The sequence below is a fragment of the Peromyscus maniculatus genome, chromosome 4, assembly GCF_049852395.1.
Source record: "Peromyscus maniculatus bairdii isolate BWxNUB_F1_BW_parent chromosome 4, HU_Pman_BW_mat_3.1, whole genome shotgun sequence".
Classification (NCBI taxonomy): domain Eukaryota; kingdom Metazoa; phylum Chordata; class Mammalia; order Rodentia; family Cricetidae; genus Peromyscus; species Peromyscus maniculatus.
Genome location: NC_134855.1, coordinates 143,615,167 through 143,642,525, shown reverse-complemented (window position 1 = coordinate 143,642,525; position 27,359 = coordinate 143,615,167). Strand labels below are relative to the sequence as shown.

The window sequence follows — 27,359 nt, the reverse complement described above, 5'->3', positions numbered from 1 at the left end:
TTACCATTGTTCCACTGGCCTTTTATTTTGTTTTAATGGTGAAATGAGATTTCCTGCAACTCAGATCCTATTAGTTTTGTTTGTGGAGCACAATCCATTTGTCTTTTATTATTAACCTTTGAGCTTTGCTTGGACCCTGTGTTCTTGGTGGTTAAAGAAGTAATTGGGTAATTTACAGGTTTGACTCTATTCTCTTTTCCAGTTGGATCACCCGACTTAATGGCATCAGAAATTAAAAGGCTGTACAGCCCTCATGGTGATTACAGGCTATGGTTCTAAAAGATTCTGGAAGTCCATTCTCTTGCCCATTTATCCACTACTCGCTGCCTACTCCATGCATGTCCATCTATCCAGTCACCCCCCCACACACACATACACAGATTCACTTCGTACAACAATCTGGTACAAGTCAAAATGTGCCGTCCTATAAATGTCTGAGGAGTGAAAAAAATCCCGCAGTGAAGATCACAGGTTATGAAGAAAATGGGTCAGAGTCACATAAAAAGGTGTGTGTGTGTGGTGGAGGGGGTGGGGGCACGGGACACGGACACACCTGGTAAATACAGTATAGAGTTTAATACACATTAAATGGTCCAGAAGTGCTTAAGTATTACAATAAATATGGTGCATTACCTTGACGAGCTGAAGATGACTGACAGCATGCAAAGGGCTGCCCTCTGTGATTTGTTGTGAAGCAGTCGAGAGGGCTGGCTGAAGCCAGGAGGGGCATTGTACCACAGCAGATCCTAACACCTGCTAGACCGAGGGTGCCTCAGTCACTGGGAATGTGTGAGTTCCTAGGTGAAAGCAGCTTTCTGCATTCACATCCTGTTGTTGATAGACGAAACCCCGCCTGACTGAGCAAATGTGGAGTCTGTGTGAAGCTCAAACTGTTCCCTAATACTTCAATCGTGTTGCAACAAATCCCAGTTTTCAAAACAAGCAGGGCCGCAGAATTGACCGTGGGCTAAGAGACACTGGATCACATGATCTAGACTGCAACTCTCGAGTAGTCAAAGCTTTTCCAAGCTTTGTCCCCTCCCTGAGAGTGGAGTTTCTACACAGAGCCAAGGATTTGCTTTTCATTTATCAATAACTTGTCATGAGCCAAGCCTGATACTATTAACTGATCAATGTTAACTCATTTACTCCAACACCTTTATAAATCTTAATAAAACTTATCATCAATGTCTACTTTAGAGAAATAGGGTAAAGCAAGACACTGGAGTAACAGTAATCCAACCAAGACTACTTGGCTAAAAAGTGGCTGATCTGAGATTTGAAATCCAGGTGTCTGGCCCCAGAGTCCAACTTTTTAACCCTTAGAAGACACAGTTGACCCCTATTATGCCCAGAGTATTGATTCTCAGATTTCTCCTGGGTATCAAACCTCATGGATGCTCAACTCCCTTAAAGAAGATGGTGTATTTGCATACTAGCTAGGAGCATTCTCCTGTAGCAGTCTCCTGTAGACTTTAAGTCTTGTCTGGATTACGAATGTCTAATGCTACATAAATTCTATGCAAATACCTGGTCTCACTATCCAGGTTAGGAGGAAATGACAAGAAGAAATGCATGCATGCTGCACATGTTCAGCACAGACAATATTCCATCCAAACATTTTCTCTATGATTGTCTGAAGCCATGGATGTGAAGGATCCAGATAGGGAAGGTCAACAGTACTGTCTCCATGTCTCCATTAGCAGAGCCTGAGGATTTGCAGTTCAAGCTCTGGGGTCAGGCAGGCCTGGGGTCACATCCTGTCCCCATTACTCACTAACCATGGAGATCCATGGTTCACTTTTCCAGGCCTTGATTTTCTTTCTAGTAAAACAGGAAGTAACCCTGAGCATTAAATGGGTTAGATTCTTCAGGGCAGAGTCAGACATGGTCAAATGCTCAGCAAAGCCTAGTGTTATAAAACAAGAAAAATAACTCCTTTCCTCCTGGCCCAAGGTCACACCCTCCTCTAGTCACAATGCCTCTGCTAACAGCACAAGGTGTGTGGGGGGGGGTGGGGGTGGGGTGTTCTTGCTATCTGCTAATCTCCTGGGCCTTTCTTTGGTGATCATGCAACCCTGAGCCTGGGTTGCCATGACCCTGTCATGAGCTCACTTGCTACTTCCCTAGGCTGTGGCAGAGTGACCCAGACACCTCCGGACAACAACAGACAGAAGGAAGAGGCAGCTGGGTCCTGGAAGCCAGCTGTGGGAGTTGCTGGGCTGAAAGAGAGGATGTTAGGTCCCTGGCTTTTGTGAGATGAAGGAGACAGAGAGGACCGAAGGAGTGGAATGTGGACATGCTTCTGTTGTACCTAGCTAGTCATCAACATCCGAGAATACCAACTGTGAACCAGCTAAGCACTGAAATCAGTGTCTAGTGGGACAGACAGTGGCGAGTGCTATGGCTGGGGAGGCCAGGGTGTGCAAGCTGCGGATCCAGTCAGAGAAATGGCAGACTTGTGAGCCATTCCATTGCTCCCGCTATGCCCAGAGCAGACATGGTTAATGAGCTTCAGCACCCTGACCAGGCCTGACTTTGGCTCCATCCTCCTCCTCAGCACAGCACTCCTGGGAGTCACTACAGTTTAACTGGCCTTGGCACACCAACTGAAGCAATGTGCTAGTCCTTCACCGAGGTCCGGAGGAGTGAGTCAGAGGGTGACGAAGGGGTAGGGACAGGAGTGCACGTGGAGGGACCACGGATGCTGAGACATGAGGCAAGGCGGTGGCGAGCAGAAGGTTGGGGGAGGTGGACAGAGAGAGGCTGGGAGAGGTCAGCATCACTGAGTGCAGGATGAGAGACTATGGAGTCTGCAGCCAAAAGGAGACTTGCAGGTGTCTGGGTAAGAGCAATGGGCCCCTCAGCTAGGGCCCTTGGGGACGGGCATGGGAGAAATGGATGATTCAAGAGACATTTAAAATGGGCACATCACTGCAGGTCAGGGAAGGAATACAAGAGAGGGGGTAGTCTAGGGCGTTCTGGTCGGGGGGGCTGGGAGGTTGGGGGTCCTGTGCACTCGGTGTGATGGGCTTTGCTGATCTACCTGCCACTCGATGGCCATCCCCCCTTGTGCCTCGTCCATGTCTCTCTGGACCCTGAAGAGTTTCTCTAGTCCCTCGACCACGGTACTACAGAAGGAGCAAGAGACCGAAATGGGAGTGGCCACAGCAAGTAGCAGTTACCTGCTGAGAGGCTGCACTCAGGAGCCTGCTCCTTGCTGGCTGCCAGGCTCCCCCTCTAGACTGAGCTGCCCACAGAGGAAGCTGGCGCCATACAGCACACCCATTAAACGCCTCCCCTGCCCAGTCTCTCACAATATTTCTCAGAATGCCCTTCCAAGTAAACCTCTTCCAATTGAATATACATGTGAGGTCTGACTGGAAGCATTTCAGGTGTTTGTGTGTAAAGTATGGTATGTTTGTAGAAATGTGTATATTTAGGTATGCGTATATGTGTGGGGTGTGGTATGTGTATATGGGGGAATATGTGTAGTGTGTGGCATATGTATGTGATGTATGTAAACTTGAGAGTTTGGTGTGTGTGTGGTATGTGGACTATGTATATGTGGTGTGTGTATAGGTGTATGCATAAGTATGCATATAGATATGTATATGTAGGGGTATGTGTAGGTATGTGTGTGTTTGTGTGTGTGTATGTGATATAGGTATATGCTTCTAGGTATGTGTGTGTGTGTCTGTATGTACAGGTGTGTATGTGTAGGTATGTGTGTGGGGTATGTGTATATGGTATAGGTGTATGTATAGATGTGTGTGTATGTATGTGATATAGGTATATTCATCTAGGTGCGTGTGTATGTAAGTTGTGTGTGTATGTGGTAGAGGTGTGTATATAGATATGTGTGTGTGATATAGGTATATGTGTCTAGGTATGTGTGTGGGGGTGGGTGGGGGTGGGTGTTGTTCTGTGTGTAGTGTGTAGTTGGTGTGTGTCAGCATCCTCAGGACTCTTTCTCAGGCTTGAACTCTAGCCTGTACCCTTTCTCTTAGTGAGATGACCTACTCTGATTCTAGCCCCTCTGTCCTTCACAAATAAAACTCCAATCTGGGATGAGGTAGAAAGAGGTTCCAGAAAAGGAAGTTCTTTCCAAGCTCCAAAAGACAATACACAAGCCACATGAGTCCTGCAGAGGAGGAAGATGGAGGGACTTTGTGTTCTCTGCTCCAGAAATGTGCATTGATACAACAATTAAACAGGAGAAGGGGTTGAGTGTAATTGGGCAGAAGCCTGGATATGAATCCCAGCTCAGTTGCTTCCTTGCCCTGTGACCTTGGGCAAATCACCCCCTAGCATTTCCTCTTCTACAATGGGGCTATTAGCATTCACACCACCATCCAGCTGTTATGGGGATTAAATGAGTCAACATAGGTCAGAGCCCTTGGCACAGTGTCTGCACAATGCTTTCTACAGCATTTACATGGCTGATGTGGCCATTAAGAAGGGTGTCTTGACCCACCAGCTGGGGATCTTGGTGTCATATGGATTCTGACCCAATGGGTGTGGATAGGGCTGAGATTTGTATTTCTAACAGGCACCCAGGGGGTGCTGTTGTTGCTGAAATATGGTCCACACTTTTCAACAGGAAGGGGTGAAGTCACTACTACCCTAGAGCCTACAGGAAATTCACTGACAGAGGTCTAAGCTGCATGTATTTCTCTGCCTGGAAACCTGGCTGGGATCACAGCTTGGCCACCATCTTCATACCTGCCTTTTGTATCAGTTTCTGGATGATTGGCCAGTGCCCTACAGTGGAAGTTCCTGAGGACATAATTTCCACGATCGCCAACCCAGCTATCTGGCATAATACAGGTGACCAATCACATGTGTTGATATGGAATATGGAAACTCATGTGGAAAGCCCCAGTGCCTTTACATGCCTGGTAGCTGGGTGCTCAGTAGCCCAATCCAGGAATGCCAGGGATGGTGGCCTTGTGGGACTCTCCTCACTCGAGGTCGGCTCCCTGTGAGCATCTGCTGGGCTGGCAAGAACCCAAGAGGTGGGGACAGGGGAGGGCACTCCCACCCCTTCCTGTTCCAGAGCCTGGCAGCTGGGTCTGACCAGCTCTCCAAATACCTAAGGAACAGAAGGGGATGGCCACAGATGAACACTCCCTGTCCCTTCCTCACCCAGGGGCTGGGTGAGGTGGCAGAACCTGGCTGGCCTCCAACAAGATTCAATCCTTTCTAGATTTCTTGGGCTTGATAATTCTGGGGTGGCTTCGTAGGCTGGTGATGCCACCAAGGACATAAAGTCCTTCCACCTTTCTCTTTCCAGACTTGGCACACGGCATATGAAGTTGTCATGTATTTATTATCGTCTGTCCCCACTGCTGGAAGCAGTATCTTCCAGACCTTTCATCCTCCCTCAGTTTCCCAAAACATTTAATGGCCACTACAGCCAGTACCTGCTCGGTGCTCATTTGCACTCTGTGGACTCATTTGTATGAGGGATGGCTCACCCTATCTGTTAGCAATTGACCCAAACCACACAGCTCACAGTGGCTGAATTAACACTAAGCAACACTGACAGTGACCATCATCACTGTCAGCCCTGTGCTGCTCACTCTTCTAGGTGCTTCCCATATGTAGACTCCCCCTCACCACTGCTCTCTGGGCAGCTCCCTCTATTACTGCCCCCTTTCTACAATGGACAAATGGCTCAGAGCCTTCCCCAAAGCAGCATGGCTACTAAGAAGCACGAACCTCAGGCCAGGGCTGCCCGACTGCTGAGCCTATTTTGACCCTGTCTGTAATGCAGTTAGTTGAACTCTCTGGTCCCTGTAAGCACACGTCAGCAAATGCTACCCAGAGCCACTTTCTACCCACAAGCATCTTTTCTTCCTCGTGATACCCTCCTACTGTGCTTCCCCTGCGGGAGTCCTGTGATGGTCTGAGCCTGTCTTTTCTTCTCCATGATGGAGGACTGCAGCTCTGTGATGGCCTGAGCCTGTCTTTTCTTCTCCATGATGGAGGACTGCAGCTCTGTGATGGCCTGAGCCTGTCTTTTCTTTTCCGTGACGTAGGACTGCAGCTTCGATACGTCAGCTGCCACCTCGGGCACCACACTGCTTCCCCGGGACCCGGTTCTTTTCATCTCTCAAGGCCAACATGATGTCTTCCAGAGATCACAGAGGTACCCAACGTGCCAGTAGCAGGGACAAGACTGGGCCTCAGGCCTCCTGAATCAGACTGGTACCTGTGAGTAGGAAGGCACTCGCTACTCCCTGGGTGCCTGGATAACTTCTTCCAAGCTTAGCTGCCCTGCCAAGTGTCTTAGGTTACACAAAATGCCGGCCGTTGCCCTCCTTCTCCCCCTCCTCTTCCTCCTCCTCTCCCTTCCGCTGTCCACCCCTCTTCCCTCCCACAGGAAAGTCTCCCTTGAGGTGGGTGGACCAGCAGCTCTGCCAGGTCCAGGCCATTCATAAGGCCAGAGACACCCAGTGTGGGACGGGTGAGGGTAGAGTGTGTGTGAGGGGGGATGGGGGTGGGGGGTCGGGGACAAGGCTTTTAGCCAGCACGGGAGTCAGAGGCTGAGCCCTTCCCACCCCAAGCTGGCTGGAGTCTGCACCCAGTCGCCAGCTGTGAGGGGGTAAGCCACTCACTCAGCCAGCGCAATCCTGCAAAACCCCCATGAAGACAATGAAGACAAAATGTTCTGTTTCTTGCCTTATCCAATGCAACTGCCGTGAACTACGTGCAGCCACGGGGACCTGAATGGAGTTAGCCTGACAGAGGAGCATGGCGGTTTGTTTCATTCCAGTCCATTTACAGTTATATAGTCACGTGCAGCAGACACCTGCACAGATAGGTGGCAGAGACCTTCCCCAAGTCTCAGTTCCCTCGTGTGTGACGACAGGGAACGTGGCACCAGGTCCCTTCCTCGCCTCAAACGACAACTGGAAAAACGAAGCAATGTGGTCGTGTAGAGTAAGCTCCAGCTGGGGGTCAGGACTCTGAGTTCCATATATTAGTGGCTGTGTGGCCTTGGGCGAACCCCCAACCCCCTCTGAGTGCTGGGCTGTCTGTACAGTATGGAGTTATTTTGAATCTAAAATTCTTAGCCAGGAACTTATGGATGGGCATGAAGGGAAACAGAAAAGAATAGGTTTGTGTGACTCTGTGAGTATGTGTGCGAGTGTCTGAGTGTGTGTGTGTGTGTGTGTGTGTGTGTGTGTGTGTGTGTGTGTGTGTGCAGGTGTGCTCATCAGGGGAGGCAAACCTCAAACTTCCTCTAGTCTTCCAAGGGCCCCATGAAGGTGAGCCCCTAGTCTAGATGGGTTCCTCCAGAAGGCTGAAAAGCTGACTTCCTGGGCTCCCTCCCAGACACACTGACCGAGTGGCTGGGACACAGCCCTGTCATCTGCATTTGTAACACGCACCCAGATCCTGGTCTGCAGCCCCGAAGGAAACTCTGGCGAGAAGCCAGGCAGCACAACCTTCTCAAGACTTGACATACATGAGTCTTTGTCAAGCCCTAGTTTGTATTTTTAAAACCCAACTGGGATTTTAAAAACTAAAGAAAAAGGAAACAATAATGATATATTACTGAACCCCAGTGACTCCTTTCTCTGGTTTATCTTCCAATACTGGTATACAGTAGGTGCCAAGCACTGTCCTATGTTCTTTATACATATTAACTCAGGATTACAACGATTGTGAACACTTAATCCTCACAACATCTGTGTCTCTTCTTTTCTCCTGCTGCTGTGATGAAACACTGTGAGGCTAGTGGCTGAAGGGAGGAAGGGTAGGTTTCAGCTCACAGTTTAGGGTACAGACCATCACAGCAGGAAGTCGAGGCAGCTGAACTGGAAGCAGCTGGTCAGATGGGAAGCACACACCCAAGAACCCACACCCAAGGAATGGTGCTGTCCACTTTGAGTGGGGGTCTTCCCAACTCCATTAAACCAACATAACCCTCACAGGCATGGCCAGAGACTAAATAATTCCTTCCAGATGTGCCTGGAGGCCTAGGTGATCCTATAGCCTATAAAATTGACAGCTAACATTAACCATCACAATCCCAAAGTGGTTGATCCTATAGCCTATAAAATTGCAGCTAACATTAACCATCACAATCCCAAGGTGTTTGATGCTCTTGCCTCATTTTACAGACAAGGAAACAGAGCTTCAAGGATGTGACCTCTTGAAGGTCACACAGCTCCAAAGTGGTAGAGCTGGGATCAAGCATAAAACCTAGGCTCTGCACCTTACCGATTTCATCTGAAGGCCCAAAAGGCTTAGTCAACATCCCACTGGCCCAAGAACTAAGGGTTCTTGAGAGGCTTGCTTAATCCCTCCCCCACCGAGAAGACTGGGAGCAGGAGGGCTGCAGGGAGGTGCAGGCCCCACACTCACTTGCCCTCCGAGCCATAGCTATTCATGCTGTCCTCGATGGACTCATGGCTGGCTTGGCGCAGTGTCCGGCTGGGCATCTCCACGGCCAGTCCTGTCTCTGTGCTCCTCTGAATGGCACCCTTCAGCCTCCGGCTGTCTGCTGTTGGGCACAGGGGCCAAGAGAGATGGGGAGAGACATGGGGAGGGAGAGGGACAGAGAAAGAAGTTGTCTGGTTAGTGTTTCAGCAGCTGACGGCAGCCAAGCTTCAGCCCTAACCCAGCCCACCAATGTCCTTGATCCCGCTGGCTTGCCCGCACCCACACCCCTGGGGCACAGGGTGCTTGCCCTTCATAGCTACCCAGCATCCAACACCCTCTCAAGCTTTGTTAAGGAATAGGCTTATTTGCATACTTTTCCCCCTGCAATCTTCTCCAATCTCCCCCTTGTTGTCTACGGATACCATCTTAAACACCTACTATGGGTCATACTCTTTCGGGTGCTCTGCAAGGTCAGGCCAGGGCTTCTCAATGCCAGAGTGACTGACTGTGTGGTAGCATCCTGCCATGTTGTTGGTGCTGTCTTGTTCACTGTGGAATCCCTAACAGTGTCCCTAACCCTCGACACTGGATGCTAGGAGCATCCCAGTCCAGCCGTGCCAACCAAAATGTATCCATACATTACCAACTATTCTCTAGAGAACAAATTCACCCTCACTGAGGACCACTAAGATCTCTGGCTTTGTAGCCACATGGCAGGACTCAAGTCCTGAATGCCTTTCTCATTGGCTAGAGAGTGCACGAAGAATTCACCAGCTTCCCTGGGTTTCCATTTGCTTATCTGTAAAATGGGAGAGCTGCAAGGTAATAATGAAACAAAATGGCCTTTGTGGTTGGCATTCCTTCCCATCATGCTTTTCTTTATCAGCCACTCACTCCTCTGTCTCCATCTTATGATACAACCCCCTCTCTCTAAAGGCTCATGTCAGCCCAGCCCCTCCACCGCCAGCCCCTCTGCCTAAGAGCCTGTGTTTGGTGTTTCCTGGTGTTGACTGTGCAGCGTGGTTATGTGTTGGCGTTTTATTGGCCAGCTTCCACATAGGTGTGTTCACCAATGGGAGCCTCTGAGCCCACTGTGGACGTCCAATTGGTGACTGCTGGGTAAGCCACGGTGCCCCAAGGAGTCCATAAAGCTGAGGTTCCTAGTCTCCCTGCTTCAGTGTGGAGGACAATGGAACACGTCATGGACTGGTTCACAGAGCCAGTGAGGAGGAGCAGCAATATGCCCCTTCCCAGAAGGTATCCCTCAGAGCCCCATGGCCTGATAATTCATGGTAAGCCTTACCTGTCCCATGGGGACTATGGCTCACTATGGATGGGGTAGATTCTCTTTTTTTGTTGTTGTTGTTTTGTTTGTTTGTTTTTTGAGATAGGGTTTCTCCGCATAGTTTTGGTGCCTGTTCCTGGATCTCACTCTGTACACCAGGCTGGCCTCGAACTCACAGAGATCCACCTGGTACTGCCTCCCGAGTGCTGGGATTAAAGGTGTGTTCCACTGCCGCCTGGCGGATGGGGTAAATTCTTAATGAGACCTTTCTTATAGCATCCTAGAATCTAGAGATAGCCTGGGGACCTCAAAGGCTTCATCGGTGAGTACTCACTGACTGACCCACTGGGGAGTGTGGCCATGTGAACCCTCATGTGGCTGCCAGGTGGGCCACCTCCAGCCTTCTCTTCTGGCCTCTTCCCAGCACTATAATGGCATCATGGCTTCGCGACTCTCAGAGTCTCAGATACCCTTGTAGAGAGCTATCAAAGCTATATGTATATGTCATATATGTGTATATGACTATATGTATATGTATATGTTTGCCCAAGTGTGTGCTTACATGTTCCTGTCCCCTACATGCACCCCTGGTGTACTGATACAGAAGTGTCTGTATACTCAGAGAAACACATATGAATACACACGCAAAGATGCAAGGAATCTAAATGTCTATACATGTGTGTTTCTGCCTGTAGCTAGCTGCTGTCTGTCTGAGGGCAACTAGGTGGTGTGTATCTGTGTCAACCGACTGTCTGTGTGTGTTTCCATGGGTCCCTAGCCACTGTTCAATGTGTGTCTGAGGGTAACTGGGTACACCAGATGTGCATCCTTCAAAGGTCCACGCCCACCCACTGGAGAAAGCACACCAAAGAGGCAGCAGTACGTATTTCTCTGTGTGTCACCCAGTGTCTCTGAACACGTGATGGAAGTGTGTTCTGTCTGCCTGCATTTATTTTCTCTAACCTGCTTCTCTCTAACCAGGCATCTCCATTCCCACTTCTGCGTTCAACGGGTACGGAGTTATGGACAGACCCAGAAACACCCAGGTAAGAGAAGCGTCCCTCTACACACAAACACATGGAGACAAGTGCAGTAATGTACTGGGACAAACAATCCCTCCCTGAGGCCTCAGACCCACAACCAGCACCTGCAGACATGCTTCAGACACCTTCCCAGGCATCTGGACCCCCCCCCAGCCCTGTGCCCCGCCTCCATGTCACTGTCACGGACAGACACAGAGTCACGCGTGACAGAGAGCTCAATCCCCAGCGCCGAGGAGGCCAGGATGTATTTCATGTCTGTGACAGCCTGTAGCCCTCAAGGAACCTCACACGCAGGCTCCTGGGCCTCATGCCAGCTGGATGCAGGAAACAGGGAGTCCGGCTCTTAAGGAGGATGGCCCGGGCCATGGCCATGAAGATCAGACTGCTCACTCATGGAGCTTGTAAGGGGTTAATGATGGGATGTTTGCCACCACACCTGGCACACAGTGGATGCTACTCAGAAGTGGCTACAGTCATTACAGAGAAAGAATGACCTCATGACACTCCTCAGTTCACCCTCTCCAACTGTCTTGCTGACATTTTCATAAACATGCTGTCTTGTCTCATCACCTGGAGACGCTCTGTGCAAGCACTCCAAGAATGCTCACCATCTAACCTCAGCTACTCAACTCTTCTGTTAATCTCTTGCTGGTGCTGTCTCAGGCTCTTATTGCCTAGGGGGAAGATGTCCCTCCTCTGGGAGTGAGGAAGATCAAAACACAGAAGAGACATCGTCCAGCCTCATCCTGAGAAAGATCACATCAGGACAGGTAGGACATAGGGCAGGAGAGTTGGGAAAGCATGAACACAGTCACTATGGATTCAGGGGCCACCATCCCCTCCATAGATAACGGGGACAAGTGCTACTATCTGGTAGATTAAGCATGGAGGAGGCTTTCAGGGGTGGTGAACACTGGGAAAGGACTGTTTCCACACACAATTCCTGCACAATTGCCATTGTGGAGCTTAGAGTTTGTGTTCTATGGACCCAGGGTACCAAAAGTGCAACCGGCTACCCTCAAAGGCGGGCCACCCTGTTGTATAATAAACAACATGGACTCCCATTTTTCACAGGCACTCAGCTTTGCTGTACCCCAAATTCCAATTGTATAGTTTGCACTTTCTCCCACAGGGTCCTAAGTCCCCCCCTTTTCCAATTTATTAGAGGGAGGGGAGAAGGAGACAGGGAAGGGGACAGGAGGCAGCAGTGACCAAGGACTAGAGGATGGAGCTGAGGTGGCATGGTCCCTGGCTCTGTGGCCTCGCTGTTGAGAGGGGAAGCTGGCAAGTAGATGATCAGTGATTAATCGCAGGTAAGCTAAGTGCTGGGAAGAGCCAGCGTTAGATGTAGCGGCACACCCATGGTGGTCGGCAGGGATGGGGACTAACTTAGGACACTGATTCCTTTACCTACTGAGCCGGAGTTACGGACTCCATCGTCTTTCTTTGGCATCTTTGATAGTGAATTCTACTGGATCTCCACCTGCCTCTGGCCATGGCTTTTGTTGTTCACAGTCCCACTGGCTTCTACACACATTAGGCCCTTACCATCCATGCATCCTTGGGGGGGTCTCCCACCCTCCCTCCCTCCATCCCTCCCTCCCTCCCTCCCTCCCTCCCTCCCTCCTTCCCTCTCTCCCTCTCAGAGCCACCCTATGCAAATGAGCCCTACACTAGTCACAGCCCCTAAGCCTGTGTTTATTGCTACTGCATTCCATCACCATAGGGAAGAGAACCAGGTCCCTGGACTCAACCTACAGAAAGCTCAGTCTGCTATGGGCTTTCTTCTTCCAATGAGCTTCTAATCCATGTGCCCCCAGACTCAGAACCCCCCAGGATTACAGAGGCTTTTTCTCTCATTTATCGTGTTCCAGGGCTTGCAAAGGCTTTGCCCCTTATACTGTATATAAGTATAAGATACCCCTTCGTGTCCATCTTCACAGCCAAGCACCCCTGCTACCTCAGGCTTGAACTCTAAATGGCTTCTGAGCTGCCTCCAACCCACCACCCACAAGCCATTAACAGATTAAAACACCACTTCAGACCAAGGCATCCCACTCTCACGAGTCCATTCTACACAAGCAATCACAGGAGAACACAAAGCTGTGCACCAAGGGGTCCCCCACTGTACTGTTCCCATCAATGAGATGCTGGCGTTAACTGCCCATCGATGAAGGACCAGTTAATTAAATGACACATCACCACAATAAAAGACCGTGTAACTGCTGAAAAGACTCATCTACATCCACAGTGCCACAGAATGGCTCCCTCAGCATACTGGTAAGTTAAAAAAGCAGGCTGCAGGCAGTATGTAAAAGATGGTGCCATTTCTGTAAAGCTATAGATAGCTGTGTGTGTGTGTGTGTGTGTGTGTGAGAGAGAGAGAGAGAGAGAGAGAGAGAGAGAGAGAGAGAGAGAGAGAGAGAGCAGTTCGTCCTTATATTTATTCATATGAACAGAAAAATCTAGGAAGACAAGAACTAAAAAGTCAATGGTGAGTAATTATGGGGTGGGGTTGTTAGAAGAAGTGTGTACAAGATTGTTTTTTTATAACTTCTACATCTAAGTTTAAGTGCACAGAATGGAAGTGTAGAGCTTGGTGAATTTTTACAAACTAAATAAGATTGTATAATTAGCATAGATCTTAAAACAAACAACAGCAAGCATCCCTAGGACCCCCAGGAGCCCCGCACTTTCCCCAGTAGTTTACAGGAGCAGTCACCACGCGGGTCTCTAACGGCAGCAATTACTCTGCGTGGTTTTCACTGTTACATAAGGAGCACTTCTTCTCTGGGGAGAAGCGGCTGCTTTCTTCTTCTTGCCCCACCTCTGAGATTCATGCAGGTTTCTGTTTGGAGTCGCTTGACACATCTTGTTTACGTGCTGTTTTGGTGGGGGGCTTTTGCTGGCTTTTCATCAAGTTTGAGGCCATGGGGGAGTAATGTCGCTGTGGCTATTTTAGTAGAAGACTCTTGGGGCGAATCTGCACCTGTGTCTTTTGGAAATGTACCTGAGAGAGGAGCCGCTGGGTCACAAGGTGGATATTTGTTCCGCTTTAGCTGACTTTGCCAAATAGCTTCACCGATTTAGACTCCATCTAGTACACTGAGAAGGGGATTTTATTTCTCTTTTGTGTGCTTATTTGCCATTTGGATTTTTTTATAGTTAAATGTATTAAGTCCACATTATAAATGAAAGTAAAATACAAATATATTCATAACTGGATCACAGCTCTAACCATGCATGACCTTACTCCAAACCCTAGAATGGCTCTTTCTGTCCTGACAAATTCAATACACTCATTGCATCTGACTCGCCACTGACTCCCTCTGGCACCAATTCCCTCCCAGCTCCCCGTTCTCCCTGTCTCCTTAGCCTGGATGGGCTCTCCGTGCTCCATGTCCATCCTCAGAACTTCCCCATCTTGGTTCCCTCTCCTCTTCTTCCCCACGCCCTCAACGTTACCATCAAGCTTCTAACCATCCCCCAGAATCTATCCTTGAACAACACCTACATCAGGCACTCTACATCCCATTTTGTCATAGAACGGTAGCAACAGCACAAAATTCTTAGAGAGGTTGTGAGCCTTAAATGTCATAGTTTGCAGTATGACCCAGCCAATGCCGTCACAGCCTCACAGGGGCAGGAGCCACCTGCAATGGATCTGCACAAGATTGGCATTGCCAACAGCCAATAGTAGACTGGAAAGAGGCCAACAGTGCCCTGATCCTTCCTGCAGAACTATTGGCTATTGATGGGTTCTGAGAGAGGGGCACACATTCCTTCAGTTGTGTCCACACGGAAGAGCCTACCATACTCCCATGGACAGTTCCACACTCATGGTCACACAGATGGCTCAGGTTCAACTCAGTAGCCCACGCAAACATACACACATACAAGACATGGGTGTAAGAAAGGGACTGGGTGGGGAGGGGGAATATTAGGGATGGTTGGGGGTTGGGAGAAAATGTAAGTAACAGCAATCAGAATGCACTGTGTGTGTGTGTGTGTGAAATTGTCAAAGAACAAATTTAATAAAAGATAAAAATAAAGGTAGTAGTTTATGTAATGATGTACTATGGTTTTATCCTCTGGACGATCTATGACACAGGTCAGCACGCAACAAGGGTGGCTGTCACCAGTGCATTATTACCACTAAGTCAGTGCCATCGACCTGCGGAATTCTCACTGTGACTAGCTGCCGCTCCGCTTAACACGGGAAGAAAGTGGGGACCAAAAAGTGACTTCCACTGGGTATGGCGGTGCACAGTGGTAATGCCAAGACTTGGGGCGTGCAGGCAGAAGACTGCAAATTTGTGGTTCGCTTAGTAACTTTCCTGAGGACACACAGACATCAATCCACAGCTGCTCAGGGCAGAGCTGAAGCCAAACCCGGGTTTTTCTGATTCCCATGCCAGGTGTTGTGTGTGTGTGTGTGTGTGTGTGTGTGTGTGTGTGTGTGTGTGTGTGTGTGTGTGACGGTACACGTGGAAAGCAGGAGTCAGTTCTCTACTCCCACCACATGGGGCCTGGGTCTTGGTCGCAAGCCCTTCACTCGCTGAGCCATGCTGCTGGTATCCTCATTCAGATTCCTTCTTTAGTTCAGATTTATTTCTACTCTTTTTAATTGTGTGTAGGTGTGTGAATGTGTGTGTGTGTGGGGTGTGCACATGAGTGTAGGTGTCAGCAGAGGCCAGAGGCATCAGATTCCCCTGGAACCGGAGTTAACAGATGGTAAAGAATCACCATGCAGGTGCTAAACACCAAACCCAGGCCCTCTGGAAGAGCAGCCAGTGCTCTTAACCATGGAGCCATCTCTCCAGCCCCCAAGACAGTATGCTAATGAGCCACTGAGCCGAATCCACCAGTCTCTATCACAGAGTTCGAAGCCATCTCTTCCAAAGAGACTTTTTACCCAGCTCCTTGGGTTGACGCCTGGTCTCCGCCTCTACTGGAGCATGTTGGAGCAGGGTCGTGCCAGCCCCATGTTGACAGTGAGATCTCAGCCCTCATTTGCTTCCAATCAACACTGAGGACCCCACTCAGTTGCTCACCCCACTAAACCTGTGTTTCACTGGATTGGTGTACAGACAAGTCCCCAAGAAAACCACACGTCTCCAGCAAGAGAATGTTACTCAGTTGCTCATACCCCAATGGGAACGGGCTTCACACATCTTCCAAGAGCATTTACAAAGAGCAAGAAAATAATAATGACAAACTGTGAGAGCAGACACAATTATTTTTGGCTGTTACCCTGTTTTGTGCACTATTAGACACGTAATTCAATCCACAATGCCTTTGAGAGGCAAGCGTGCTAGCCTAATTTCACAGCAAGGAAGCAGGCTTGGAGCAGTTCAGTAACACATCCAGGCATACATCAGACAAGCCGGAGCGAGTGCGAAGCCAGGACCAGAGTGGGAACCACAGACCCTGCATCCTCAGCCACTGGAGGTCTCGGGGGAAGGATGGAGGGTGGCAAGTTACTTCTCACCTTGGCATCTCACTGCAGGTGAGTGTTGCTGGCTCTGTTTCTCACACAAGGAGCCAGAAGCTTAGAGAGGTTACAGGACACGTGTCCCAGGTTCCTAGGCCTTCCATCCCTAACCACCACTGGTCCCCCAACGAGTGTCTAAATCTCTGAGTGTGGCCTGTAGGTCCACATAGCAGCCGATGAATCCCAAAGGGCAAGAGCTCCAGGTGACTCAGTTAATTAAAACCAGGTGGAGAGAAACACCAATGCCCTGGCACATTGCTGCTTTTTCTGATGGCTGCTACCTCCTCCCTCTGTGGCCAACCTCTCCCTGGCCTTGATATTCCTATTGGATTCAGTTTCTCCTACCTTACTCGACTGAGCTTTCAAATCCACCTGAAAACTGAAGGCTGAAACCATACGTGGGGTTCAGAGAACTGACAACGTCTCTGGCTGTGTCTCCAGGGACAGGCAGAGGAATCATAAACCTGGTGACTTCTATGAAGAGCCTTACCGTACCCCCCCTCCTTAACCTAGAGTGATCAGAATCTGCCTTCTCTTGAAGCCAGATTAGCCTCCATTTGGAGCGAACTTAAGGACCCTCCAGACCAATATCTTCACTGTTCAGAGGACAACTGAGGTTCCAGGAGGGGCATGTATCAGTGGTTGTGTTAGTAATGCAAGAACTCATGGATGGCTCTCAGGCTCTCTGTCCTTTGGTCCACAGCTGCTCACTGAGATATCCACAGCATCTCCAGGAGGTTCTGGTGTCTAGCAGCCTGAAGCATGAGTCATGGAGAAGTCTTCAGAGCTTGGTTGCCTGGGTCCTTAACTCTGGCCCCAATCATATCATTAGCTACATGATTTTGAGTACATTGCCCCACCATGCTATTTCAGCCTCCTTCTCAGCTGTGCATGGTGTTTTGCATCTGTAAGCCCGGCACTCTGGGAACTCAAGTAGGAAAAGACAGAGTCCAAGGCCAACCTGAGACCCAGGTTGCAATGAAATTCTACCTCAAAAAGAAAAAAACAAATGTAAAGGGCTGGAGATGTGGCCCAGTAGTAGAGCATTTAAAACACACACACAAAGCTCCGTGTTTGACCCTAGCTGAAACACACACAGATTTTAAAATATCTGGCTGTCATTTTTCCTCTTCTATGGCAAATTGTTGTGTCCACTACAAAACTGTCCTTCCCCACAAGCTCTCCCCTATGGCCTACACGAGCTTTCTAAAGAACGCACCATTTCTTTGATTAGAAACTTTTGAGGCACCCCACGGTTTGCAGAATACATCAAAGGCTGTAACACACTGCTTTTCCAACCTGGTCCTAATTTACAACCCCAGCTCCATGCTGTTGATCCATTTCCCTTTCCCCCAGTGAGCTCTGCATTCTGGTAGATGGAATACTTCCAAATGTGGCCAGCCGCCTCCCAAACTTCTTACAGCACCCTGCACAGAAAGGTCTTAGACCCTCTCCTCTTCTCCCTGGTTGGAGCTTTGTTTTGCTTTTGAGATAAGGTCTTTGCAGCTTTGGCTGGCCTGGAACTTGAAACAAACACCAGGCTGCCCTTGAACACACAGGGATCCGCCTGACTCAGTTTCCCCAGAGCTGGGATTCAAGGTATGCCCCACCATAACCGGCCTAGGAGGGAGATGTTTTTAAAGCAACTGTTTGTTGAATTATAATATACACAAAGAAAAGTATACAGTTATGTAGTATACAGTTTTTAGGTGCTCAGAGCTTAGTGAATATTGTACAGTGTGCTGGTCTACAGTGTCAGCTGTCAGATGAGGAAACAGAGCATTCCTAATGCCCAGAAGCTCCCCCTGCCCACATCTAGCTACCTCCTCACAAGAACAGTATAACTGTTGCAATTCCTAAGAGCACAGACTGTGTTATCTATTATATTGTGTGCCCCCTCCCTGCCGTGTGTGTGTGTGTGTGTGTGTGTGTGTGTGTGTGTGTGTGTGTGATGTTTGTGTGGGTGTATGGAGACCAGAGGTCAGTTCTGTGTGTCTTTCTCGAATACTCTCCATCTTATTTTGTGAGACACTGTCTTTCACTGAACCTAGAGCTCACTGATAGGCTAGAATGGCCTGCCAGTGAGCTCCCGAGATCTGCATGTCTCTGCCTACCCAGGGCTGGGCTTACAGATGTGCTCCATTGCTTTTTTCATGCCTGCTGGGATCGTTCTCAGGTGCCCACTCATAGCAAGCACTCTGCTGGGTGAACTGTCTCCCCAGCCTCGCAGCCTGTGATATCTAGAGCCTCCTAATATGCTTTTTCTTTACCGTCTGGCTTCTTTCACTCAAAAGTCTGCTTATGAGGTTTGTCATTCTAATGGTTTCATTCACTCTCTTTATTGTAGCACAATGTGTGAATGTATCAAAATAATTCTCATCCATTCTATTATTGGTGAGCACTTGGGTAATCTCCATATGGAGATATTACAAATGGCTCTGCCAAAATTATTCTTGCATGTGTCTTTTGGTGACCATTTGTGCACAGTTCTGCAAGGCACAAACCTAAGGCTGGAAATGCTGGGCCATAGGATACAGATTTAGAAGGCTCCCTGCAGCATGCTCTGGACTGGGCAGGTTAACACACAGATTTCCCTTCAGCAGGAAGCAATATCCTGAAGAAATGGCATTCAGTGCAGGGAATCTTTGGTGGGAAATAATGGTGGAAAGATTGTTGATGAATGTTAACTTGGCTCACATCTGCATTCTCCGAATGGAAGGTTTGTTAAGTGTACAAGGAATGGATAGCACTCAGGGTGAGAGAGGAAGGAGTAGACACTAGTCTGGAACCATCTGGCATTAAGTAAACTCGTATATTATCATTAACCTCCATCAACTGTTCTCCAATACCAGACTTAATAGTCATCATTTCACTGATATTACGACCTGCATTTTCAGCATCTCCAGAATCGAGGTGCTAGATGACCAACGGCATGTAGAAGCTAAATTCTGCAAGGATTTGACCATCTTGGTGGTACACACGTCATGAGTGGCTCCTACAGGCCTGAGACACTGCTGTGCATAGAAGCCAAGCAGCAGCCCCAACAACCATGGGAACTGTCCATGGTGCTAGCCAAGTACAGAGGTCAGGGTGCTAGCTGGGGGTGGAGGTTTCACAGAAGAGATGATTTCAAGACTGGGAGACACGCCCATCTCATCTAGTGTATTTCAAATTCACACTTTCTTTCCACTAGCTGCCCCCGAAGAATCATGTCTTGGGGGCTGAAGAAATGGCTCCGAGGGTAAGAGTGCCCGCATGAGGACCGGAGTCTGGATCCAAGCACACATGTAAAAATATGGGTATGGCCACACGCATCTGCAACCACAGGGATGTGGAAGGCAGAAACAAGAAGATCACTGTGGCTTGCTGGCCACCAGTCTGGCTCCAGGTTCAGTGAGAGACCCTGGCTCAATTGGGTAACAGAGAGCAGGACACCTGACATCCTCCATGAGGCATTGGCATGAGCACCTACACACACACACACACACACACACACACACACACACACACACACACACACACACACACACAATTCATAGACATACAACACACACACAAGACATTAACAGTAATTAAAAAAAACTTATACTTTGATAGGCGATCACATCACCAAGTTGTGATCATGGTTAACCCCCCCCCCCCCACACACACACACACACACACTTCCACTGATGCTGAGTATGGACCATTTTCACAGGACAGTTGGAGCTAATGTACCTGCCCAAGGTGGGCAGGAAGCTAAAGCCAGAGCAGGATCTTGGTTCACTGCAGACCCAGTCATTTCTGCCCTCGGCGTGGGGAGAGGAGAATGCCTCTGGCCTTATCACACAGGGTCTGAAGGAGAGACCACACAGACACAAGGAGGAGAGACAAGGAAGCAATGAGGCAAAGGTGGGTGGTGAGGATCTGAGAGCCCCAGCGAGGGAAAGGAGGACTGTGAGAGGGTCCCAGGCTAACATCTGCAACACTTATAACTGTGCTTTGTAATCTACCTGCTTCTGCCCTAGAAAGACATTTTACTTGCACTTACCCAACAAACTATTTATTGGGCTCATTTCTTATGCCATGTTTCTCTTGGTGTGGGGATGGGGCGGGTGTTCTGAAGGACAATCTCCATCCTGAGGGGCTATCAGGTGGGAGAGGGCGGGAAGATGCAGCAGGTAATTTTCATTCACCCAACAATCTCTTTACTAATTACCTATTCAGTGCCCCAGCCTGTGCTCGAGACTCACAATACAGACGAATGAAACCCAGACTTTGCTGAAACTCTGTCTACCTGAAGAGGCAGAGAAGTAAAGGGGCAATTACAACACAAGGTGCTATAATTACAATGCAGTGCAGAGCAAGGGCAGAGATGTATGCAGAACATTATGAGACCCAGAGAGAGAGAGAATTAATCTTACACCAGAGGCAGAGGCGGGGGTCTGGGTTGAAAGCAGAATCATTTCAATGCTGAATTACACTTAATTGCAAATAAAATAGTATCTCATTGACCATACAAATGCTACGTTCTGGTATAGCTGAAGGTTATGTTAACAAGTGGGAGACATGTGGGAAGAAGGTGAAAAAAATGTGGACTGGAAAGGTCAATGGAGGCTGGAACGTTCTAGATGCAGAGTAAATACAACAGGGGAGGGGCTCTACACTCAACAGAGCAAGGCAGGCAGTCATTCCCTCTGCTCCAGCCAACATGAAATGACCTTACAGAGAAGGCGCCTCGCGACACTCACTAGGAGACAGCGGGCACAGAAAGGATGTCCCCGCCAATGGCTACCTTTCCTCAGAAAGCCATTTCTACTACCACTCAGGACCAACAAACGCCTTGAAAGAAGTGGGCTGTGGACAAAGGTGTGGTCTATTTCCCCATCTGGCACTGGGAAGCCTCACAGAACACACAGCATCCAAGGCTTCCAGGATTTGCCCCAAACCTATACTACAAAGCCTGACATCATGCACTCACTTACCAGGTGCTCCATCTACACCCGATTACTCATCCTTCACCAGACAGCCCACTCACTTCCGTCTCAGCAGCATAGGCTCTGGAGCTGTGTGACTGGGTTTAGAAGCAGCCCTCTTCTCCTGGTCTTCCTTCTGAGGTGCTGGAGGCCAAATCCAGGGCTTTGTCCAGGCTGGGCAAGTGCTCTGCTATGGAATATATCCCCAGCCTAGCCTACGTCACTTTCTGAGAAAACTAGAGGAAGTTACCGAATGTGTGAGCCTCAGTTCCCTTGTATGCCGGACAGAATGACAGAACCCACCATATACTTTTGTAAGGAGTCAGTGTTATCAGCCAGCGCTCGCTAGGTTACAGTGCAGTAACAAAGGCCTCCAAACTTCAGTAACTTACAGAACAAAGGTCTAGAGTTTGCTCATATTCAACATTATTTATGAGTCAGCAGGAGCCCTGTCCCAGGAATAACTCTGGACCCTGGGGTGAAGGAGCAAGTCCTGTGTGAGAAATGACGCTTCCGAGGCAAGGAAGTAGGAGAGAGAGAGCTATGGAGAGCGTTTTTAGTCACTGTACTTTTCTCTTCGTCTATTTCAAAGGTTTAAAAATCATCTAAAAGAAAAAGAAAGGAAAGAAATACGATAGTCCTGATAATGTGAAAAGGCCAAGGGTGCAGAGAATGGGGGAGCTCGGGCACCCACACTGGAAAGAACTCATCTAGTCACTAAATGATTCATTATGACAAGGCAGCATGCGAGCTTGTCACAGCAGAGAGCCACACTAACTGTGAAACAGTCTCTCCTGTCCCTCGTGGGGCTGAATTCAATGGCATCACATATGCACAGTCCTGTCAGAGCAAGATCAGGGTATAGAGTAAATTACAGCCGCAATTACCAATGACGCTGAGATGGACACAGTCTTCCCAGTTCTCAGAAACTCATGAAACAAGCTCTGAGAACTGAAGCAACTCGCCAAAGGCTCCACACCAAGAAAGCAGTAGAGGCAAGATCAGCTGTGTGGAGCACACATGCCACAGCAAGTTCCTTTACGAGATCCAGAAAGTGCCACACACACAGGACATGACTAGCTAAGCAGACTGTATATGCACACAATAGATTATTATTCAGCTGTAAAAAGGAACGAAGTAGTGTTATATGTTACAACACAGAGGAACATTGACAACATTATGCTAAGTGAAAGAAGCTAGTCACACACACACACACACACACACACACACACACACACACACACACACACTGACTTGATTTACACAAAATGCAGAAGCAAACCTATTGAGATAAAAAGACTAGAGTTTGGCTGGGTAGTGGTGGCACACGCCTTTAATCCCAGCACTTAGGAGGCAGAGCCAGGCGGATCTCTGTGAGTTTGAGGCCAGCCTGGGCTACAAAGTGAGTTCCAGGAAAGGTGCAAAGCTCCATAGAGAAACCCTGTCTCAAAAAAACCAAAAAGACTAGAGTTTGTCAGGGCAGGAGTGAGGAGAGATGGGAATTGACCAGTCATGAATACCAAGTATCTTTGGTGGGTAACAAAAATGATGTACAACTGACTGGGATGGCAGTTACTTGTCTCTGGATATACTAACCCTACAGAACCCTAACCTATACAAACTAAACAGGTGAACTATATGGTATGTGGATTATAGTCCACTAAGAGGTAGGTGTGTGTGTGTGTGTGTGTGTGTGTGTGTGTATGTGTGTGTGTGTGTGTGTGTACTGTCTATATCTCCATCCAGATCATCTCATATCCCAGGCCTGACTTTAACTCCATTCTACACAGGCCCCTCAGAGTCAAGGAGACAGTAACGTGGGGTGGGGAAGGCCTCTTCCAGGGACAGGAAGTACTTTAACTGAACAAGAGGCTAGCTTGGGAACCCTGCTGGAGGCCAGGTAAGCCTTCATCTCAGAATGCACTTGAACACTAACTGGGATCTAGGGATGAAAACACCCTGATGGGTGACCTGGACCAGGAGGTTGTTCTTTGGTGGTCCCTGGGAGGAAGAACCACAGGATCAGAAGATAAAGAGGACAGGAAAGTTTTGGACTGGGAGGTTTTTCACAAGACAAGGTTTGTCTTGATGCCAAACAAGTTTATTAAGAAGTGCCGCATCTTATATACAGTCTTCCTGAAAGGAAAAGTGGGAGCATCAGTAATGAAACCATCACACAAGAGGATGGAGTCAGCAGGAAGCTAACCAAACAGTGCTGCACCAGGGAAGACAGGACATCTCAAGTGCTCCACAGACTGAGCACATGTCGCCTTGGGCCTGATAACCACAGCCCCTTGCGGGGAAGAGTTGGGTTCTCAGGATACAGAGCCACAGCTTCCCCAAGGCCCTGGCCCCAGGCCATTACTGGCCTTGCCAAGCATGTGCCCAATTTTAGATAGGAAACTAAGTTCCTTCTTCATACATCAGGGCCTCATGGAAAGTTCCAGAACAGCCTAGCCTTCAACAATGGGGAACATGGATGTGGGGCAGAGGGTGGGACTAGGGGGGCAAATTCCTTCCTCCTAACGCCACCAAGGCAAGTTGGCTTGTCTACTCTGCTTCAGGTTTACCACCTCCACCCTCCTCAACTACATATGGCCAACTTCCTCAGAGTTTGCCAGAGAGCAACCAGTTGGAACCAGCTGAAAGCACCTAGCAGCAGTACCCTTGAAAGCAGTCCCACCTTGGGTGAGCTGCCTTCAGCGCTGGGAGCTGGGAGAGATGCTAGCCATGAGTGATATATTTGCTGTTGATCTGCTCAGCTCCTTAGGTCCCAAGACAGTCCCTCTAGGAACCGCTCTGCAGGACAGCAGCTCCCTGTGCAGGCTGGGGTCGTTTCTTCTCTTCAGTTGAAACAAAGGCATCTCTCAAATCGGCCTTAGCACACCCCCAGAGCTTCTAGACCCAGCTCAGCTGTGGCACCTGTTTCTTTCCACGCTCTCAAATGAGGGCAGGGACCACGCCTGCCTTAGAGCTGGCAACCAGCAGGTGCTGCACACAGAAGCTGTGCCCGGTGAATTCCAACCAGGTACCTCTCAGTGGTAATGTATAAATGGTCCCCCAGGGATCTTGTTAAATGCAGATTCTGTCTCTGCAGGTTTGGGGTGGGCCCTGGATGTCTGCCTTTCTGGCCACTCCTAGGTGAGGCCAACACTACTGATTTGTGGCCCACATACTGAGTAGCAAGGCTCCTCTCCTTCCTGATTTCGTCACTCTCCTTGGTCTTGAAGGGGCCCCTTTGAGAGCTGATGAATGCTATTCCCTCCTTCCTTAGAAAAGAACCTTCCAGACAGACAAAGCACTGCAGAAATCTTCAGGGCTTGTCATTTGTAGGTTAAAAGCACCTTCAGCACCCAGAAACCTTAGTTCTGATGGGAAAAATGGAAGCCATGGGAGCAGAGAAGGGTAGGACCTAGCAGGACTCGGACAATGTGGGTCTCGTCCCAGCTGCACCGTGGACTTCCCACGTGACATCATATAAATTTCTGACCCATCTGGCAGATTGGTGATGATCAACATATTCTCTCTCTCTCTCTCTCTCTCTCTCTCTCTCTCTCTCTCTCTCTCTCTCTCTCTCTCTCTCTCTGGTAGCTGTTGCCTAAAATAGCCCATGCTAAGAATTCTTACACTGTGTCTGGATTGAGGGGGGAAAAAAAAAGTGCCATGATTGATTGGTGATGCCTACCATGCATGGTCCTGGGAAAGAAAGCCTTGATTAACTGGTGATGTCTGCCAAGGTCCTAAGCCTAGAGGGCCTCTGGGACTTCCTGCCAGATGTCTGCCTACCCCAGAGAGCCTTCCAGTGGTGACATCCATAGCTCATCTTGGTCATACGAGACTGGGGAGAGAGGCTTGGACCCTCATCTAAGATAACAGGGAGGGGTGCTCTTTTATTAAGTTGTTGCCTTCCTTGATCTTCTCTTTGAGAAGAGGGAGCAGAGTCCCTGTTGGTGGCAGAGGACACGGTGTCCTTGTACCCCCATCCCTGTCTATTTTTAACTACAAGGACACAGGTTCAGGTAGAAGCTAAAATACAGGGCCAGCCAGCTCCCAAGGGAGGGGGTGCCACCACCCTGCCATGGTTCCCAGGTTGCCTCACTTGGGTAGCCAAGTGAGGCTCAGGCAATCTGCCAAGGGACAGGAGGGGCCTCACCTCTCATGAGACTCCCCATGTCTCTATCCTGCACTTTCCCAGGCAGTGCAAGTCACCCCTCCTGGGTATATCTAAGTCCTGTCAGTCAGCTGGTCCCAACCTGGCCTCGATTCTTCCCACACCAGATGCACATGCATGTGCTCTTACCCTAGTGGGGGCAGGGCAGAGCACTGTGCATGGCAGGCAAAGTCCTTGTCCCTGGGCCCTTCCAGTCTGGGTCGAAGAAACAGCCAATGGGTCAGAAGGGCCAGCTACAAGTACAGGAAGTGCTTAAGGGGAGCCCTGCTGTGGCACCTGCCAGGCCCCTAGTGCCTCAGAAGTGTTCACACTCACACTCTATCCCAGGAACCTGAGGCTCACTGTGGCACAGGGAGCCTCCAGGGAAATATCAGTTTGTTGAAATACTATATTACAGATGTCTATGGAGTGTGAGAGACCAGAGGATCCTACCTCAGACCAGACAAGAGCCATTCATGAGTTCATCTATCATGAGGTATTTTTTTTTAACATGTTTTATATGACAAACACTATCCTAGGCCCTGGAACTCACCTGGGCAACAAAAGTCAGCACACAACAGACGTGACAGATATCAACAAGAGGACTCATACGTGAAGATGCTTCCACAGAGGGTCAGGCAGCCTCACCATGAGAAGCTGGTAAAGAACTAAGGAAGGAAGCAGCGTGTGGCACCACATACTTGTAATCCCAGCTCTCAGGAGGCTGAGGCAGGAGGATATGTTTTTTTGTTTTTTTGTTTTTTTTTTTTGGTTTTTCGAGACAGGGTTTCTTTGTGTAGCTTTGCGCCTTTCCTGGAGCTCACTTGGTAGCCCAGGCTGGCCTCCAACTCACAGAGATCCGCCTGCCTCTGCCTCCCGAGTGCTGGGATTAAAGGCGTGCGCCACCAACGCCCGGCTGGATTGTCACATGTTTAAGGCTAAACTGGACTACACAGTGGAGTTCAAGAACAGCCTGAACTACATGGCAAAATTCTATCTCCAAAAACCGAAAACAAAAACCAAAGGAACCTGAAGGGAGAAAAGGAATAAACTTGTGAATATCTATCCAGGAGAGGGACCAAAAAAACCCCACAGCAGCTTTATGTACGGCATGCTCAATGAACAAGTTGGAAATGGCTCATTCAGTGAAGTGCTTGCCTGGCAAACACAAGGATCTGAGTTCAATCCCCAGAACCTACATAAACAGCTAAGAGTGGCGGCTAGCACTTGTAACAGGGGGATCCCTGGGAGTCACTAGACAACGAGAGACCCTGCTTTAAAGACAAAACAAAAACCGGGTGGATGGCACCCGAGGAATGACAGCTAAGGCTGCCTCTGACCTCTGTATGTGCGAGCAAGCACATGTATTCCTGCACACACGTGTGTACACACACACACACAGGTTGGCAAGAGTGGCTTAGACTTAGCGATCAAGGGGAAATAGTATTAGACGAGATCAAGATGCAGGAAGAGGGCTGGAGAGATGTTTCAGCAGTTAAGAGCACTTCCTGTTCTGGCAGAAGACCTAAGTTGGTCCCCAGTACCCACATCAGGCAGCTCACAACTGCCTGTAATTCCGGGGGATGTGACACCCTCATCTGGTCTACACAGGCACCTGTACACATGTGCACAGAGCCCCACACAGACATGCACACATACACACAATTAAAAAAATGAAGTAAACTTGTAAAGATGCAGGAAAGGAAAAGTGACAGAAGGCCCAGTTTGGAAGACAGGACCTCCAGTCAGGAGGCCCGACACACAGTGATGATGACCTTGGCTGTGATGCCGGGAAAGGCAACCCTGCATTCTCCGAGTCCTACTTCATAGCCGGGTAGCCGAGGCTCAACACGGCTTACATTGCCTGCATTCTGCAGAGTTGGGTTAGGAACACCAGCAGTGGGGACCTGAGTCCCCGTATTCCCCCAACACATCCAGTCCCATTCCATATAAACCGGGAGCGCAAGTTTCAGCGTTCTTAATCCCATGGCCTCCCTTGAAAAACCTATTGAGAGTTGTTTCCCTCCAGAGAATT

General features: G+C 49.1%; 1 protein-coding gene across 2 annotated transcripts in view; it reads right to left on the bottom strand.

Annotated features, from left to right (window-relative positions):
* The window catches only part of Rims4 (regulating synaptic membrane exocytosis 4), a 62,731-nt gene that overhangs the window by 13,569 nt on the left and 21,803 nt on the right, over positions 1–27,359 (bottom strand). Inside the window, exon 2 of one of the 2 annotated variants that reach the window (XM_042276766.2) lies at positions 8,380–8,518. In XM_042276766.2, coding sequence (XP_042132700.1) covers positions 8,380–8,518 — 139 coding nt within the window. The remainder of the gene's footprint in view (positions 1–8,379; positions 8,519–27,359) is intronic. The other variant, XM_042276767.2, reaches the window with a different exon arrangement.